The sequence below is a fragment of the Simochromis diagramma genome, unplaced genomic scaffold, assembly GCF_900408965.1.
Source record: "Simochromis diagramma unplaced genomic scaffold, fSimDia1.1 OVJJ01000669.1, whole genome shotgun sequence".
Taxonomy (NCBI): Eukaryota; Metazoa; Chordata; class Actinopteri; order Cichliformes; family Cichlidae; genus Simochromis; species Simochromis diagramma.
The window spans coordinates 5,080,021-5,092,329 of NW_024387458.1; the positions used below are offsets into that span (position 1 = coordinate 5,080,021).

Below are 12,309 nucleotides of genomic sequence, written 5' to 3' on the forward strand. Positions count from 1 at the left end.
GGTGGGGTGTCCATTAATCGCAGGGTTAGCGGTTCGATCTCTGGTCCCACCCTGTGCCGAAGTGTCCTTGGGTAAAACTTAGAACTCCGGGTTTTTCCCAATGGTAAACGAGCAGCTTACATGGGAGCTCTGCCCCCTTTGGGGCGCATATATGAGTGAGAATGAGAAACAAAGGGTTCTGCAGAGCGAAGCTGAGGTTTAAAAGAGCTATAAGACTGCAGGTGATTTATCAGTCATGAGATCAAAGCTGGGAGGTATCCAAGGAGTAGACGAGGAAGGTTATCTCCTGTGCAGTGCATACCTTAATTTATCATATAAACATAGCTTTTTGCAGTAAGTTAAGATGCAGGTGATACAACATACAGTCTTGATTTTCCTTGCACCTTTACCTCAGTGAAACGTTCTCAAGACTCCACAAGAGATAAAACAGTTAGTGGGTAAAGAACTATGAATCAGCGACAGTGGCAGAAACAAAAACAGAAGTAAAGTCATAGCGTGAAACTGCTTAAACGCTCACGATTGCACAGCGTGATTCATTACTAGAAACTGAATTCTTGCTGTTGCAAATCACTTTGCTTCTCATGACCCATACACATAGTTCAGCATACAGTGCATGTGGGTAATCTTTAACCTCCTAAGACCCGAACTCTTATGGCATGCATTTTTAATTTCTATTTGCTATTTGGGCTGATTGGGACCTGATGAATGTAAAAACAAAGAATTACCAGATTTTTTCTTTCCCTGACTTTTGTTTCTGAGAAAATTGAGAGCCACATATGAGGACATTCCTTTTAAATTTTGATAGAACAGTAGCAGTATAATGGCCTCGTACGTAGATATCAGGCCCTGGTAGAGCAAAATTTTGTATTTTGGTCTAGACAACCCAAAATGTGATGTCCACATATGTGGACACCAGGTCCTAGGAGGTTAAATTTTTATATGTGCGGTTGCTGAACATTTCATGTCAAATCACTGGTCGTTCATTTTCTAGCGGCCTCTGCTCTTGTGTAAAGATCTAACTGCAGAGAGTAGTTCCCACAAGCATTTGCAATTTCATGCAAATGCGTTGGATGGGGATGAGGTAAGGGCTGCTTGCTACTTAAGCATAAAAAACCTTATCTTAATGGACTGGGTATGTGCATGACGTGCTGAAACAGAGGAGTGCCTTTACATTCTCTGGCCAAAACCATAAAAGTCAAGACGGCAACTATACCTGTCCACATACCATTAGTAGCAGGGTTGAGGCTTTCTTTTATCATTTCAAATACCCTGCACTCATCAGTGGCAATTAATTATTCATTGCACTGCAACGTTTTTTTTTTATGCAACAAGGCAACAACAGACATTTATGTTTTAAAATGCATCCCGAGTTATGGCCCATCATCATAACATCACCCACTGGTTTTTGGATCTGCATTTCAAAGCCTCATCTTTAGGATTTTGCCCATTTTTATGTTGATATTTGTAGCCAGATGTGTTCATATTTACCTGTCATCATGCTGTATTTATTCACTTTATGGGTGCAAAGAACAGCTATATACTAGAATTTCACTCACCAAAACGATGTACCAGATTCTTGTGATATTTGTACTAAAATGGGCCGAAAGAAGTTCACAACATAGAGAAAGGTTCACTGGTGAAAGGTTCACTTCAGTGCCTCAGATTAGTGGGGGTGAAGCACAGAAGACAATTGTCAGCTACAGCTCCCTGTGTCAGCACACCTGTCAGTCAAAACAGCCGCACCTAACTCATTACATACCAAATTAATTTATGGTGTTAGGTTCTAAACATGCTTTTTTTAATGAAGCGACGTTTAGATGCTTTAATAAAGGAGTCTATGGGCATTAACTTGCTTTCAGAGAAACCTCAATTGAACATAAGAGGGGCTGGTGCTGGCTTTATTTTTTCATTTCTCGCCACTTGAGAAGAAAGAACATAAAACATGAAAAAAAGTCAATTTATCATCTATATTGTGGCAAAAAAGAACGTATTAAACATTTGCACGAATAAACCATATACAGTTTATAAAACAAGCACAAAAGGCAAAATAAGGAGGAAAGCATATGGGCTAAGAACTGGCAAACCTCTTGCAAACGACATGAAATGAAAACCCCACATGTGAAGACATCTGTGGTGGAGACGTTTCAATTCAAATTTATTGTGAGGGTCTTGAGTGCCATCGTGTGGCAAGTAGGAGCCAGACCTTGAACTCTACTAAGTGTTTCCGTAAAGGGCGGAAGGGGATGTTGCCCATATCCAATATGTCTGCCGGCGTCTACGTTGTGTGAACAAAAACAACTCGTGGACGATGGCAGACATCGGAGTCGACGAGCTATCGCAGCTCGAATATCTGTCTTTAGTGTCGAAAGTCTGCACGGAGCTTGACAACCATCTGGGAATAAATGACAAAGATTTAGGTACGTATTTTATGCCTTTAAAAATCGCCTTCTGCCAAAACTAGCTAGCTAGCTTATGCTAACTAGCGGTTGTTAGCAAACTAGCATCTGTATTTACTGTAAACATATGAGTTCTTTTTGGATGTATTGTGTCGTTTACTAGATTTAAAAAAAACTTTACATACTAATCATTCAATAAATTCGTTGTGGGTCACTTTTTAATGCTGGGATATAAACTTCGACAGTTATGAGTCTCATGTAGTTCTTCGTTAATGTGTTGTTTGTGGTTCCTTTATAGCTGAATTTGTCATCAGCCTTGCCGAAAAACAACCGAGCTTTGATGGATTCAAAGCACTTTTACTCGAAAATGGAGCCGAATTCACAGTAAGTTAGTCTCTACGAGTTGTTCATGAAGCTCATTGTTATTCAACTAAACATTAACGTTTTCTTCGCTTATTGTAGGATTCTCTCATCAGTAATCTGCTCAGGCTCATTCAGACGATGCGACCACCATCCAAAGCATCTACAAGTAAAGGTAAAGTAGTTAGGCTAACTGTAAACTGGGCAACTAATGGTCCCAAGGACATATTTTACTCCTTAAAAGTGACATTTCTAACCGTGTGCTCCTCTTCCAGCATCCGAGTCCGTGGCTAAGCCGAAGTCAGAAAAGGAAAAGCTGAGGGAGATGTTTCCTGCACTGTGTAGACCAAATGAGCCGGCACCGAAGGTGTGTGGCTTTATCACACTGACATGAAGCTGCAATGTCCACATTATCTTTATTGCAAAACAAACTTGTACACATGGGCGCTGTACAAAGAAACAATCTAAACACACACAGGGTGTCTTCTGTTGACAATCAGGCTAAACGGTGTCACTAAGCTGGTTATCATTTTGATAAGTGAACCCAGGATTTTCCTTTTTGTGTTTACATGAAAGGGCTGGTGTTGGCAGTACAGCTAAGAGATGCAGCCTCAAAATTACAATATTTTAAGAAACTGCGATGATAATACAATATATACTGAGAATATATACACAAAATATCAAATGTGGTATTGATGCTTGTAGGTAGGCAATAGAAACGTTGACCAATTTATGTTGACTGATTTTTGTTATACTGAACTTGGTAGGCTCTCCTGGATGAAGATGATGTTAAAGTAGCAGCTGATGCCATGAAGGAACTGGAAATGTTCATGCCCAGTGTCAGTGGGACAGAGTCCAAAGGGAGCAAGAACAGGTAAGACTCAAGTCACTGGTCACATTTCATTGTCATGTTGGGTTTATTTAAATCTCTGACACCTGTGCTCCAACTAGCAAACTTGCGACGGCTGTTTGAATTCAGGATATTATTGTTGTGTTTATTGTATTATGTATTTCTGGCTTTTCTCCTCTCGTAGATCAGAAAAAAACAGGCGAAGTCGCAGCAGAAGCAGAGAAAAAGACAGACACAGAGATCGAGACAGAGATCGGGAAAAGGACCGAAAGAGACGGCATCGTTCCCGATCCTATTCCAGATCCAGGTCACGCTCCAGAGACCGTGATCGGCATAGAGATAGAGATAGAGACCGTGGCAAGAGAAGAGACAAATCTTCCCGCTGGTCTGAGCGCTCACCTAGTCCGAGAAAAGACCAAGAGAGAGAGTCTGACCGCTGGAAGGACAAACACGTGGATCGCCCTCCACCTGAGGAACCTTCTGTTGGTGATATCTACAATGGAAAGGTTACCAGCATCATGCAGTTTGGATGCTTTGTTCAGCTTGAGGGACTCAGGTTAGTATAAGGTCGCAAACATTGTATAAATATACCTTCAGTTTTAAAGGGGCCTGCTGGTTACTAAAGATGTTTTCAGTGCATACTATTTAGAGATGTCTCCTCTTTTGTCTTGTCTCTTATTTCATTGTTAAAGTTGTCCATGATCATCTTCTCAATTTCTAGGAAGCGATGGGAGGGTTTGGTCCACATTTCTGAGCTGCGCAGGGAGGGCCGTGTGGCCAACGTGGCCGACGTTGTTAGCAAAGGCCAAAGAGTCAAAGTCAAGGTGCTCTCATTCACAGGGTCCAAGACCAGCCTCAGTATGAAGGTAAAAAAACAAAACATAACAGTGTGGTGCTCAGTTGATTTTAATAAAGCAAGTAGAGATTTTCTGTGTTAAAGTGAAGGAAGTTTTCAGAGGTCTTCCTTCTGATCCTGCCTGAAGAAATAAGATTTTTATCAAATAATTTGTGCTTAATTAATTTCACATTTATTATATTATAAATGTATGTATTTATTCATTCTGGTGAGTTTCAGCCAGTGGAACTAAATCAAATTTTCCTTGAGATTTTTCAGCTGTTGTATCTCAGCTCCAGGTACAGATAATGGAACGTTTTTATTTCCTCCTCTGTTTGCCAGGATGTAGACCAGGAGACGGGAGAAGACCTGAACCCCAACAGGAGGAGGAACGTTGGCCCCGACGGGGGGGAGGAAATTTCCATGAGGAATCCTGATCGGCCGAGCAACCTGAACCTCGGCCACGCGCCGGAGCTGGAACAGGATGACACACTGGAGCGCAAGAGGCTCACCAAAATCTCAGACCCAGAGAAGTGGGAGATCAAACAGGTGGGTTCACATTTGAAGTGGCTGAAGCTTCGTTTATGTCTGTGCGTCTATCTAATTTTAAAAGGTGTTTGTTAAAATCCTCAGATGATTGCTGCCAATGTTTTGTCCAAAGAAGAATTTCCTGATTTTGATGATGAGACAGGCATCCTTCCTAAAGTTGATGATGAAGAGGGTAAGAAATTGTTTTGTCTATGACTGAACTGCTTTAATAAATGAGTAATTCAAGCTAGTAAAGGCACTTAATAAAACAGTCATCAAGTATTTAAACAATTTCAGTTTTTTAGCATTAAGCATAAATATTTAATACTATCTTGTATATTTGGGTTAGGGTTAGCTCTTGTTCATGTGAACCATGACTAAGTGTGACCTGATTGCTAACTGGTTGGTTTCATTTCATACAGATGAAGACTTGGAAATTGAGCTGGTTGAAGAGGAACCACCGTTTCTGAGAGGCCACACGAAGCAAAGCATGGACATGAGCCCTGTCAAGATTGTCAAGGTAACAGTAGAAGTTTGAGTGAAAGGATAAAAAGAATAAACTAGGAGTAAATTTTCAAAAAATGATCAGGCCATAAAGTTTTCCAGCACCCTGCTGTGATTTATAAATTGAATTAATTATATTATAATTCTGGCGAAATATTCTTGTTTATATTTAATAGTTAAATTTAAACATCTCGGCAGTCAAACAAACAGAACGTCCCTGGTTTGAATCCATTGGCCAGCTGGAGCCTTTCTGTAAGGAATTTGCATGTGCTTCCTGCGTGGGTTCTCTCTAGGTTCCTCCCAGTGGAACATGCAGATTAGGTCAATTGGTAATGCTGAGTTGGCTGTAGGTGTGAGTGGTTGTGTCAGCGCTGGGATAGACTGGTGAACCTTTCCAACCAGCTTAACCACAGCCTTGAGCAAGAATGGTGAAAAAAGATGGATGAGTTTATAAATTTTTAATGTTATGAAGTAAATGAGTTTCTGTAATATATCACCATGGACTGATTCAGGAAAAGGCACAACTTGGTGCATAAAACACCATCTCCTGCAGATAGTGATCTTATAGTCAGAGCAATACAGTATGTGGTTTAATTTGGATTTAAGGATTTATACGGTATTTAATTACGATCTCTTCCTGTGCTCTTCATAGAATCCAGATGGCTCGCTGTCCCAGGCAGCCATGATGCAGAGTGCTCTGGCAAAAGAGAGACGAGAACTGAAGCAGGCGGCGCGGGAAGCAGAGATGGACTCCATCCCCATGGGGCTGAACAAACACTGGGTTGACCCGCTGCCAGATGGTTAGAAATCTTTTGGACGTCCTCATTAAATCAGTTTTAAACTAATGCTAAATAGGAGTTTGTTGAGCAACACATCTGCAATCGTGACATGAGGAAGTATCTTAAATTGGGTTTTCAGATGTTATTGGACAATATTTTATCTTTGCTTTTGGATAAGCTTTAAATTGATGTAGCACTGTAGCATGTATGCTAGCCCTGCTTATTAAAAACCACAGCCCAGACACGACACTTCCTCCATGCTGGCAGACAGCACCCCTCAGGCTTGCCGGTACTGGAGATAGTTATCTGGTTTCCTGCCGCCCCCCATCTGGCCGGAATAGTCTTGTCATGGTTTAGTGTGCCTGTGTGCCCTCCTTAAGCACAAGGTGGTCTAGATGGCTTCCACTGGTGGGCATTATTCTGCCAACCCAACAGAGATGTAGCTTAATATGCGGTCAAACTTGAGTTGTAAAGCTAGATATATTTCCTCTTCTCTCTTACAGTTGATGGTCGACAGATTGCCGCTAACATGAGAGGCATTGGCATGATGCCCAATGACATCCCAGAGTGGAAGAAACATGCGTTTGGAGGGAACAAGGCATCCTATGGAAAGAAGACCCAACTCTCTATCCTGGAGCAGAGAGAGAGCCTACCCATCTACAAGCTGAAAGAGCAGCTCATTCAGGTTCATTACAGTTTAAACTCAGTGGGAGAAATTTCTGAGATTTAGTTTCACGTTTCAAAAATTGGTTTCTAACTGAATCTATTCAAAGATGGCTGCAGGTTGTTAAACGCCCTAGGCAGATGCTTTCACCTATAAATGGCCTTTAAAAAGAAAAGAAATGACTAAAATTGGACTTTGAAAGTTTAGATTGCTCAATCTGACTGTTGGGCTAATATGGTCATTTATAGTTTGAGCGTTTCAGGGTATGTTGTGTAATAAAAAACTTATGAAACACTAAAACATCCTCAGCCTAAAAACATCCTCAAAATACAAAAATCCACAAAGCTTCAGCCCAGTGGGGTGGAAATATTGACATGTGCAAGTCTAATAACAAATAGCTATCCTAAAGAGGATATTTTCACGTTTTCTCTAAGATTTAGCAATGACATTTTCAAGTTGATATGTAAAAGTTCTTAAAATGTTTTACATAACTTGGTCCTTGATGTTGATGATTAGGTTAATTGAGCTTTTAGTAATGTTAATGACCAGATTTTTAGCTGGTGTCTTCTTTCTTCTGGTTCTGACAAAGTAAAATACAACACCCTCAACAAAAACTCTGTTATTCCCTCTAAAAAAATAAACCCAAATAAGGATGGATGCTTTTTGTTTACCAGTTACTAACTGTTGCCGTGTCCTTGTTAATCTGTTGCAGGCTGTTCACGACAACCAGATCCTGATCGTCATTGGAGAGACGGGATCTGGAAAGACCACACAGATCACCCAGTACCTGGCAGAGGCTGGTTACACAGCCAGGGGGAAGATTGGCTGTACGCAGCCCCGTCGTGTGGCTGCCATGTCAGTGGCTAAGAGAGTCTCTGAGGAGTACGGTTGTTGTCTGGGACAAGAGGCGAGTTAAATATTTCTGATCTTGAGTAAAGTGCAATCGTGTTACAGTATATAATTACTGAGCACCTTTTGCACACTGCAGCTTTGCTTAATCTCATTGGGACTTATCTTTTTGTGTTTTCCAGGTGGGCTACACCATCCGTTTTGAGGATTGCACAAGTCCTGAGACTGTAATCAAGTACATGACAGACGGTATGTTATTGAGAGAGTGTTTGATTGACTCAGAGTTGGGTCAGTACGCCATTATCATGTTAGATGAAGCTCATGAGAGGACAATCCACACTGATGTTCTTTTTGGCCTCCTCAAGAAGGTAAGCAAAGGTTTCCTACATTTAATCTCTGACTTAATGGAGAATCGGAGACAAAAGGGATTCTGAGTGTGTTTGTTCTTCTTGTGTTTGTCAGACTGTACAGAAGCGCACAGACATGAAGCTTATTGTGACATCAGCTACATTGGATGCTGTGAAGTTCTCTCAGTATTTCTATGAAGCACCCATCTTCACCATCCCCGGCAGAACGTATCCAGTAGAGGTTCTTTACACCAAAGAACCTGAGACGGACTACCTGGATGCCAGCCTCATCACTGTCATGCAGATTCATCTGACTGAGCCTCCAGGTATGTTTTTTCTCTTTAAGTCATGAAAAATGGATGTTCTTTCCATCTTTGGACTCTAGTATCAGTCCATGTCATCCATCTTACTGTGACTCTTCCTTTGCAGGAGACATCCTGGTGTTTTTAACTGGACAGGAGGAGATCGACACAGCCTGTGAGATCCTTTATGAGAGAATGAAGTCTCTTGGGCCTGATGTTCCTGAGCTGATCATTTTGCCAGTTTATTCTGCCCTGCCCAGTGAGATGCAGACCAGAATCTTTGACCCAGCACCCCCAGGCAGCAGAAAGGTACCTTCAGTAAATCTTTAGAATCTATAGAAACATATAACATTTGTTTTGTTCAAAAATTACAATTTGTGTAACTGTCTCTTTTCATTTGTCTGTAGAACTAAAAGTTTGGTTCATTTAATATGTTTCAGTGATTTAGTCAGTGTGTTTAGTATCTTTGTGGCCTTATATTGATATGGGTAAAGTCAATTCAGGATATTTTGTTGCTTCAGAGCAAATATATAACGTCCTTTGTTCTTTCTCTCAGGTTGTCATCGCCACAAACATTGCAGAGACCTCTCTGACCATCGATGGAATCTATTATGTTGTAGATCCAGGCTTTGTCAAGCAGAAAGTGTACAACTCTAAGACTGGCATTGATCAGCTGGTGGTGACGCCAATCTCACAGGTACAGCGGCTTTGTGATGAATGAATGAATGAAACAGCTTTTATTTGTCACTAGCAGGTTACCCTGCAGCGAGATGTACTTGATGTTGTAGCAAAGGAGCTCTTAGAGCCTCGCTGAAGGCATTAGTGTTTCAAAATGATTTATGGTGACATAAAACTCTTTATTGTATTTGCTCCAGGCTCAGGCTAAGCAGAGGGCAGGTCGTGCCGGCAGAACAGGCCCTGGAAAGTGTTACAGGCTGTACACTGAGAGAGCCTACAGAGATGAGATGCTGACAACCAATGTACCTGAAATCCAGAGAACCAACTTGGCCAGCACTGTGCTGTCGCTGAAGGTAGGAGCTGTTGTCCTTCAGTTCTTATCCTGCATAGGATGACATCCTGCGTTATTGAGAAGAAGAAATTAAACGAGTTAAAAAACAAACAAACAAAAAAACAAAACAACTAACAGACAGGAGAAGTAAACTAGACCTCTGCTTTAACATTTCAGATCACTAACGTTCATATTAATATTTACTCCTCCAGGCAATGGGCATCAATGATCTGCTGTCTTTTGACTTCATGGACGCTCCTCCTATGGAGACTCTGATCACAGCCATGGAGCAGCTCTACACCTTAGGAGCTCTGGACGATGAAGGCTTACTCACACGACTGGGTCGAAGGGTAAGGATGTTTTTACCCAATGGTTTCTCTCTGCTGCAAAGAAGAGCAGATAAATCTACATGTAATCAGATTTATGTAGCTGTATTTTCTTTAACTTCTCGTCTTTCTGTTATTCTGATAAGACTTTTAATCTCCTGTGCGTTTGTGTCTGCTAGATGGCTGAGTTCCCTCTGGAGCCCATGTTGTGTAAGATGCTGATCATGTCCGTCCATCTGGGCTGCAGCGAAGAGATGCTCACAATCGTGTCGATGCTGTCTGTGCAGAATGTCTTTTACAGGCCTAAGGTATGCTTTGAACACCGTCCAGTCATTTCTACACATCTCATTCCTTATCTGTGTAAGCAGTCATGCAATGTGTTGTGGTAGCGCTTCCTTTGAATCAATGGAGCATTGAATCCACTACGGTTTAACTGCATTAAGTTGAGATCAAGGCCACTTTATACAGATTAGTGGATGTCCAGTGGAAATGAACACTTCCGGGAAATCTTTAGCAACCTCAGGACTTATTTACTTCAGATGTTTTTAGAAACATTTAAACTTGAAAATGCAAAGTTTCATTAAAAACTTTACAAATGTTGAAATCTGGGAGCAGGTGGCTATGAGAGCTGCAGCTGAGTGTTTGTGATGTTTTTAACATTTTTATAGTAAAAGATTTTGAAATGTATTCTGAATTCAATGATCCCCCCCCAATTTTTTGTGTTAAAGGACAAGCAGGCCTTGGCTGACCAGAAGAAGGCAAAGTTCCACCAACCTGAGGGCGATCACCTCACCCTGCTAGCTGTCTACAACTCCTGGAAGAACAACAAGTTCTCCAACCCCTGGTGCTACGAGAACTTCATCCAGGCTCGCTCCCTGCGCAGAGCCCAGGATATCCGCAAACAGATGCTGGGGATCATGGACAGGTACATTAGAGCCAAAATGTTAAATACTAAAAATCAAAAATCACTTTAAATGTTAATGGTAGCGCAAGAAATTATATTGCTTAGAAAGATTTAACATGTTCTTTTCTTTCTAGACATAAACTGGATGTAGTATCTTGTGGTAAAGCTACTGTGCGAGTCCAGAAAGCCATCTGCAGTGGTTTCTTCAGGAATGCGGCCAAAAAAGATCCTCAGGAGGGCTACAGAACCCTGATAGACCAGCAAGTTGTTTACATCCACCCCTCCAGTGCTCTGTTCAACCGGCAGCCTGAGTGGTATGTCAGCATTTCAGTTTTTACTGTGCCACAGCGAAAGAGGAAGTAAATCTTTCTTGCAAGTTGAGCACTGTCTGATTTCTCAAATTCTTTGTCGATAGGGTTGTGTACCACGAGCTGGTGCTGACTACAAAGGAGTACATGCGTGAGGTGACCACCATCGACCCTCGCTGGCTGGTGGAGTTCGCACCTGCCTTCTTTAAAGTGTCCGACCCCACCCGCCTCAGCAAGCAGAAGAAACAGCAGCGCCTCGAGCCCCTGTACAACCGTTACGAAGAGCCCAACGCTTGGAGAATCTCACGCGCCTTCAGACGCCGATAATGTGTGTGACATCACAAACGCGCAACTCGGGTACTTGGACAGTAGTGGCAAAGTCGGACGTGTGGTCTCGTACCAGCACTGGGAAAACCCTGCAGGATGAAGGGTTTGCGTCACAGTTTGATTTGACGCTGCAGTCAGTCCTCCTTTCAGTTTTGTAAACAGTGTACATTTTCCACCAAAACTTACTGATCACATTTCTGTATTCGTCTTGACTTTTTGTTGTTGTTTTGTTTTTTAAAAAAATTGAGATGGGATGGGAGTCTTGGTGTCAGTTGTTTTAGAAACACCAGAGGTATTTCCTTTGTTTAAGACTAGCAGGAAAAATTGGCGATTTTAATGTTCTGTTTGCAGATTTTGCAAAACAATTTATATTTATTTCTATTCTCTAAATTGTAACAGTAATATTGTACTGCAATGTTAAGTCTTAAGTAATGACCTAAAGGAAATCATAATGGGGCTTTTATATTTTAACTAATCGACTGATGTCAGAGTAAAAGGATGGAAAAACATTTGTTTGATGTATTTTGTACAGGAATTGAGACTTTCACTTGTCGGTGTATCAAAGAATTACAGTGAAACTATGAAAACGTGTTCTCATTAAATACTGAATTTTCCTAAGCCTGTTGAGATTTTGTTGTCATTCATCCATTTTTATCCAGCTATCTGAAGTCGAGTCAGAGCTTTTTCCCTTCCTCCTGAGGGATGCCGAATGCCAGACAGATCTCTGGGTTAGGTGTGCCAGAAAAACATCCAATGGGAGTCATCCAGGAGAGGTCCTCATCAGATGCCCAAAACACCTTAGCTGATTTGTTTTGGATGGGAAGGTGGGGTGGCTGCTCTGAGCTTCCTCTGCATGTCCAAGTTACTCTTCCTGATCAGTTGGTAAATTAAAAGCTTCAACTTCTAGCTCAGCTTTCTCTTCACAACCATCAGTAACACCGTTTACTCGTAAGCTCTTCTTACGAAGGTAGAGAATGGTACACTGGAAATTTTCCTGAGGGGGAAATTGTGGTATTGTAGC

General features: G+C 41.5%; 1 protein-coding gene across 1 annotated transcript; it reads left to right on the plus strand.

Moving 5' to 3' along the window:
• Positions 1-2,234: 2,234 nt before the first annotated feature.
• On the plus strand, positions 2,235-11,906 carry dhx8 (DEAH (Asp-Glu-Ala-His) box polypeptide 8). The gene is made up of 23 exons (XM_040014005.1): positions 2,235-2,417; positions 2,695-2,780; positions 2,859-2,931; positions 3,032-3,123; positions 3,524-3,630; positions 3,791-4,162; positions 4,328-4,472; positions 4,784-4,990; positions 5,075-5,162; positions 5,392-5,489; positions 6,126-6,273; positions 6,756-6,937; positions 7,629-7,823; positions 7,948-8,133; positions 8,228-8,438; positions 8,542-8,723; positions 8,971-9,111; positions 9,290-9,445; positions 9,636-9,773; positions 9,929-10,057; positions 10,478-10,674; positions 10,788-10,967; positions 11,069-11,906. Exons 1-23 carry the CDS (start codon positions 2,309-2,311, stop codon positions 11,286-11,288), a joined length of 3,642 nt encoding a protein of 1,213 aa, XP_039869939.1. The 5' UTR covers positions 2,235-2,308; the 3' UTR covers positions 11,289-11,906.
• Positions 11,907-12,309: the final 403 nt, after the last annotated feature.